At 38.8% G+C, this 7,139-nt stretch overlaps 1 protein-coding gene across 3 annotated transcripts; it reads right to left on the reverse strand.

Annotated features, from left to right (window-relative positions):
* Positions 1–503: 503 nt before the first annotated feature.
* On the reverse strand, positions 504–7,105 carry ankrd2 (ankyrin repeat domain 2 (stretch responsive muscle)). Of its 3 annotated transcripts, none has more exons than XM_072676930.1 (11): positions 7,031–7,105; positions 6,837–6,916; positions 5,905–6,012; positions 4,476–4,622; positions 4,209–4,313; positions 3,989–4,087; positions 3,791–3,889; positions 3,590–3,688; positions 3,391–3,489; positions 3,210–3,293; positions 504–776 (listed from the first exon to the last, which is right to left on the reverse strand). In XM_072676930.1, the coding sequence occupies exons 2-11, from the start codon at positions 6,903–6,905 to the stop codon at positions 750–752; spliced, it is 936 nt and encodes a 311-aa protein (XP_072533031.1). In that variant the 5' UTR covers positions 6,906–6,916; positions 7,031–7,105; the 3' UTR covers positions 504–749. The 3 variants fall into 3 exon arrangements, with proteins under 3 accessions (XP_072533031.1, XP_072533033.1, XP_072533032.1); XM_072676932.1 differs by having other exon boundaries at positions 3,378–3,489; XM_072676931.1 differs by having other exon boundaries at positions 6,837–7,054.
* Between the last annotated feature and the right edge of the window lie 34 nt (positions 7,106–7,139).

Genomic DNA, 7,139 nt, shown 5'->3' on the forward strand with positions numbered 1-7,139 from the left:
CTGCTGTTATAGCCTTAATTTATGGTTATATATCCTACAAATCATCAGATCGGTATTACTATATATCACGTGATGCCACCGCAGCAGCCAGTCAACACAGTTCAGAGCTTTTAAGTTGTGAATTGTGAAGAGTTTGTGAATAGGGCTGGGCGATATGGTAAAATACTATATTACAATATTTAAGAGCCTACACAAGTTTATTCAACATCTGCTGCTCTTTATCTAATTAGACCAGTCTAATTACACTGTAATGAAACCTACAGCTGATCAGTGTTTATCATAACAAAATTTAACTCAATACGATAAAATATTGTCATATTGCCCAGCTCTATTTATAAGTGAGCTCTAAGCCAGAACTCACTTGTGTTTCCTTACCAGGCAGGGTGTATTTCACCAAACAAGACCAAACTATGCCCTCCTGTGGTCATACTAGCACACTGCATGCTAAACCAGGTCAGACAGGTCAGTACATTCCAAAAAAGATGCTACTTCATTTTTCAAAATGATCTTAAGTTTGTTTAACGCTTTCATTTAACTCATGTTGCTCGAGCAGTTTTTAAAGTCAAACCACTGAGAAACAAAAGTGTATACTGTGTGTGCAGCCTAACCAAACCTTGGCTCTGCGAGGCCTGTGGTTGTGCCGTGGTCACAGATGAAACATTGATAAGCTCACTGCTTTGCATTCCAAAGAGAATGTCAATGAACTTTAGTCTTCTATAGCCCAGGACAGCTGCCAACATCAGTGACTCTCAACCATGGACATAGTGGTGTAGGTACTGTTGTGAAAAAGTTAGGAGACTTTTTTAATATATTTAAACATATTCGATCTTTACAATATTAAGAGATAAATGTAATATGACTAAACAAATAAAACTGTAGACGTGTTTCATAGTTCATTTGTAAAATGTAATTAATAAAAAAAGTTAGGACACTCCTACATTTATTACTACCTAAAAAGCCTAAAATTAGAACCAGGTGCACCACATTAGCTGCAGATGATTTGAACATCATTATAGGTGATTTTGAAGGAGCCTGTCTCTGAGATTTAGTTTAGCTCTCTGAGGCCTTCAGAAAGAAGGTTGTAGATGCAGATGAGTCTGGGGATTTAAAAAAATCAGCCTAAAATGTCATCATGGGATCTACAGGCAGCTCGAGCCACAACTGAAAGAAAAAAAAAACATCAGAGCAAGACTAGTTTTTCAGAGAACACCTAGACCAAGACCAGGCTATCTGGAATAATGTGCTTTGGACAAATTAATCTAAAGATGAATTGTTTGCACCCAGTAACTGAGGACATGTTTGGGATAAAACAGACACAGCATTTATGCACAAGACCCTATATCAACTGTGAAGCATGGAGGTGGCAATGTCATGATTTAGGGTTGCTTTTCTGCAGTAGGGCCTAAGAGCTCTCCACCATAGAATCCACTAGGAATTCTTCTCTGATTGTATCAGAGGGGGCTTGAAGAAAAAGAGTCTAAAACCTAAAGCTGAAACGTCACACAGCTGAAAGAATTATGCATGGAGGAGCAGGAAAGACATTCTTCTAGCTCATGTCAGAGACTGGTAGATCATTATAGGAAGTGTCTAACTGACGTTATTTCAGCCAAGGTGGGAAATACCAGCTATAAGGGCATAGGGTATCCTAACTTTTTCCTCTCAAGACATTTCTTTAGTTGTATGTGTTTAGTTATATTACCTCCATCTCTTCATATTGTTTAAATGAAGATCAAGTGTCCATTTGTTTAAATATATTAAACATGGGGAAATTTTTCATAGGACTGTAAATATACTGTTTACTTTATTCACAATGCAAAAGAGGCCCAGCAGTAATGGAATTTACCCTGCACATTTAACCCATTCATGGCAGTGAACACACACACACACGAAACAGCAGGCAGCCACTTCATCAAGAGGGGAGTAACTGGGGCTTAAGTGCCTTACTCAAGGGTATCTGCGTTGAGTAATGTTGAATGTTGAGGGATGAGAAAGAGCTTCTTCCCTCCACCCGCACTTTCTTTCCTGGCGGCCTGGCTACCTTCCTGTCCAGGCCCGCTCCTCCAATATTCGGGCCAGCGTGTTGTTACACATCTGATCCGTTGAACAATGCAAAGCAATCCTACTCTAATAGACAGTGTCAGTGGCAAGAAATTCCTCACCATGTACTAATGACACAGTGCCAGAAATTCAGAGGTCACCATGTAAGTAGGCCAAATGCCAGGATCACACTTGCATGTTTGTGTGTGTGTAGTGCTTACAAAACCAGCCCACTTATCGATTTGCACTCTCTGCCACAGGTCAAGGGCAACTTTTTTGGCATATTATCTGTTTGACAGTGATGAAGCAGAAGACTGCTAGATTCTAAAGCAAGGTATAGTGGACCCACTTGACTGGCAAAACTATATCTATTCCACTTGTGCAGAACGGTGCCCCCTGATAGTATCAGGAAACTATGCACCAAGGCCTCTTCACAAAACCCCCTGTTAAGTCAGGGACAAAGCAGACATGCTAACCATGCTCCCTTTGTGTTCTATGACCACTCGCTTGTATTTACCAAACAAAGCCCTTAAACATTTGTACTTTACAATCCAGTCACATTTTGTTATGTATGCATAATACACCATTTTCTTTACAATTACAATTTGGGCCATTACACATGAGTTAAAGTTGACCTTGAAATCAGTGCAATGCACTACTGTAATAAATCTAGCCGTTACTGATTGACCCTCAATGATTCTACTGCTACTGATTCTAACCCTCCAATGCAACAAATGTCATAGGACACAGGTCTCAGACCTGCTTGAAATGCTTAGACCTTTACATGCAGCATTTTAGTTATTCAAGTCAAATGAATACTTAATAAAAGAGATGGTGCTAAAGATGTCAAGTGTAAGACAGGGACTCCTGAGAGATCAGGTCATCAAATAAATCATGACTTAGTTGCTGTAACAGAAACACTATAACAATCTGTAGCAATCTGTGAGTTAACATATAGACGATTCTAAATAAATATATGTTTATAATAAATAAAATATTGTTTCAAACAAATAGTTAAACCTCTAACTAATAGGCACTCAGACCTAATTTAGCTCACAAGCAGTATCAGTCTAGCAGCAGAGACCCAGCCATGTGTAGACACCAGTCTCCTCAGCTGTAGTGCCCTTAGGCTCACTTAGAGGAATGAAGTGTGACATTCAGGCCAGGCCCACCTCCTTCATCTGCTCCAGCTTCTCCAACATCTCCTTGGTGTCAAACTGCCACATCTTCACCTGTTCTATGGCTGTAACCCCCTCCTGAAACACATGGAATTATGCTGGTAATAAATCTCAGCAGGTCTGAGAATCGTTCCAGCTTTTTTTTTTGCCACATTTAATCACCTGCAGCACTTACAGCATTCTTGATCTTCATGTCTGCTCCAGCCAGTATGAGCAACTTGACAATTTTGTAGCGGTTCAGTCTGATAGCATCATGCAGGGCGCTGTCCCCCTCCTATAGAAGAATTACATTGTGTTTTAAAAATGATTCAACTAAATATGAAATTATATGTAATATATTTTAGCACAAAGTTGCTTCAAAACTTTGCTCATACTCTATCCTGGGCATTAATTTTGATGCCACTGGCCAGAAGCTGCTCCACAACCTCCCAGTGACCAGTCCTGGTCGCTACATGTAAGGGTGTGCTCATGAGCTGTGGGCAGGAGAAACGATAAGAACACATGCTACTGTAAAAAAAAAAAAATGCATCCCTACAGTTAGCGAGTCAAGTCTAAAGATTTTGGATGGTCATTACCTTGTCTCTGACATTTAAGTTAGCTCCTCTGCTCTGCAAGACTTTGAGAGCCTCTAGACGCCCACCCCTGCAAGCCCAGTGCAGAGCCGTGCAGTCCAACTGAGAGGATAACAGAATTTATTTCAAAACTGCACTTAAATCAAAGAGATGACACAAGACATGTGAAGCAACTCCAATGATCTCCAATGGTTCTCTTACCCTGTCCGGAAAGTTGATGTCTGCTCCTTTGTCCAGTAACCTCTCTATAACCATAACATGACCCTGAAAGGCGGCCCTGTGAAGTGCTGATTTTCTGAACTGTGGAAAAATGCCATTCATTTATTCAGTCGATAATTCATTTGATCATTCAACCGACCAATCAATTCATCAGCAAGAGATATCATAACTGAAATGGACTTTTAAGGTACATCAGCACCACCTCATCACAAGCGTTTGGGTCCCCTCCATCTGCTAAGAACTTATCAATGACTGTGATCTTTCCATTTGCAGCCGCTGTTAAGAAGTCTTCACGGTCCACAGGTCCCTGCATAGTACACAAGATTCTCATAACAAACAAGTCATGGGTTGGAGACGCTCAAACAAGTGTTTTTCAATAGTTAGCCTTCATAAAGTTGGTGTAGTGCATATGTTTAGAACTACCAATAAAAAAATGTATGTACCTGTGAACATACTTCAATTTGCTCACCTCAGAAACATCAACTATACCATGGGAGTCAGCTGTCTGTTTCCTGATTTTCTTCCTTAAACGAAGCTCACTGATGTTCTCAGCACCTCCTAGATTCACGATCTCACGTCTGAGTTCAAAGGAGATCTTCCTCACCCGCTCCTCCGCCTGACAGTATTACCAGTCAGAAAATGTACAGGTGTATCTTGAAGGTATGTCTTTTAACCTTTGGTTAAACGATTACTAAAACGAAGACACATTCTTCAGCATACACTAAGGGCTTCTGTGTAAATGTTCAGCTGTTTCCAACAGAGTCCATTTAGCTATTTACTGCAGGGCAGTAAAAGCAGCGTGCTCCTCTCCTGTTTACGAGCACAGTGTGAGCTATGGCAGAAGCATTGCCCTGCGTTCCGCTCATTTCTGACCATTAATAAAGCTGCCGACCAGCACAGACGCCTCTGAGCTTGTAAACCATTAGATACTGGGGTGCTGAGTTTGAATAATAGAAGTCGTAATACAGAGTGACACTTAATGAACTGAGGAATCTCAGAGAGTTCTCCGTCTAAGGTACAGGTCATGACAGTGTGGTAACTGCAATAGGCCAAAGATGGTAAGGAAAATTAATCAAGGATTAACCAAGGTTTTAGGAGACAGTTTTCATCTTATTTCATTGTAATCCGTAAATGATTACTTAATAACTAATTTCAGTAAGAAACTTTCTTGTTTAAATATTTAAATACTTATAGTTATGCAAAGTTTAATGCAAACTTGTGAAAATGTATACAGACACATGCTGAGTCCGAGCACTTTCTGTTACTGTGAAAAGCTAAGCGGAAAAAAAACCCTGATATCCACGAGGCATAAAGTTAAAAGCACCCTGCATGGTTGGTGCTTAGTAACCCCCTTTGCCTCGTATCACAGCTTGTAAACACTTTTTTGTAGCCAGCTCAGTTCTTCAGTTCTTGTTTGGGGGAGGTTTGCCCATTCTTAATTGCAAACGTTTTCTAGTTCCGTGAGATTGCTGGGCTGTCTTGCATGCCCTGCTTTTCAATTAAAGATTTTCTTTTCTTTTCCTTTTTTTATATATATATATATATAAATGATGTGAAGTTTTTTTTAAGAATTTCCTGGTATTGTGTTGAATCCATTCTTCCCTCTATCAGTGAAAATGCTAGGAATCTGTTTAGAGAAGCACATAGCTGCTGAATGTTGCTCATTTTATTTATTTTTTAACTCTAAAAATGTGCGAAACATATACAAATAATACACTAATCTCGAATCTTTACTTACAGTCAGTTCAAGTTCTACTCACTTAACATTTTGCAGTAACTAAGAAATGTTGACCAGGGGTGCCCAGACATTTGAATGCAACTGTGTTTTTCACCAACATAGGACATGTGTGATCTTTTCTATAGCATGGCTATGCATAGGAACTCTGAAACACTCTCACCTGAATATTTGCAATACGTTGATTGAGTGATTCATTGCTCGTTGCTGTGCTGTCTTTAGGGCTGTCCACTAACAAAATTCCCAGTTTCCGTGCACGTTCTCTACGCTTCTGAAAACATGAAGCATAACACACCAGTCAGAAAAAATATGCTGACATACTTCAAGTAGATAATGAAGTAATGGAAAATAATAAGAAGAAGCCATTACTAACTACTATCATGTGCTAATAATATCTGTACTTTAATTATTTGATACATTATAACTAAATAAGATTATCTGTACATGATTTAATAACTACTAACTAGTGCCTTTATGACTAACGTAAATCATTCACTTTTAAGTAAAAGAGTATGTAAGAAAAAAAAGTTTTTCAATAAGTTACTTGTGCACTTACCTCTGCGCTGTACATTACAATGTCTGGTTAATTATGTAATATTGTCGCTGTCCAATTATTTTCAAAAGGGTGATTTTACAGGATAAGGCAAACACATTCTTAACTCTGAATGGAAGTCAATGTACAACTATTCATGCAGAATCATTTACATAGGAAACTGGATAGTTACAGGGTTCAAACCATGGAGAAAACCAAAAAACTGACAAACACAGATACATGTTTTTCGTTGGACAGCAGCCATTTTCTAAATTCATCAGCAAGTTGCAAAATGTAAAAATAATGTTATCAAAATAACATTGATAAATACCCTGGAGTTATGTCCTACCAAACTTTAAAAGTAAGTGTAATCATTATTTGTGCAGTATAGCTCATGTACAGTAATTTTGGCGTTCATGTTAATCTATTTTTTCATGAACCCTTATTAACTTTAAGCAAATTAAACAACTGTTAAAGCAATTTATTTGACTAAAAATCACACAGCTTAATATCTAAAACAGCAAATCCCCCAAAAAAAAACCCAAAAACAAAACATGCCATACCTGCTCTCGCTTATCCAGCTCAGCTCTTCTGTCCACTACAGTGGTGGTCCACAGGATATCCTCATCCATTCTGACCAAACCTGTCACAACCAGAAAACTGTGAGCTACTCTATTTAAGCAATGACGCCTCTATTTTTTTATCTACAACAAAAAGTTATTAGGAATTAAAACATTAACAGTGATTGTTTTTACACCTGTTTTTAAAGTGGTGTGTGGAGTCCGCTGAGAGAAACAGGCCTATAGTGAATGAGATGTGCTGAGAGCGTCTTATATCACACAGCAGGAATGCAAAGCCCACAGTAA

This window comes from Salminus brasiliensis, chromosome 4 (genome assembly GCF_030463535.1).
Source record: "Salminus brasiliensis chromosome 4, fSalBra1.hap2, whole genome shotgun sequence".
NCBI lineage: Eukaryota > Metazoa > Chordata > Actinopteri > Characiformes > Bryconidae > Salminus > Salminus brasiliensis.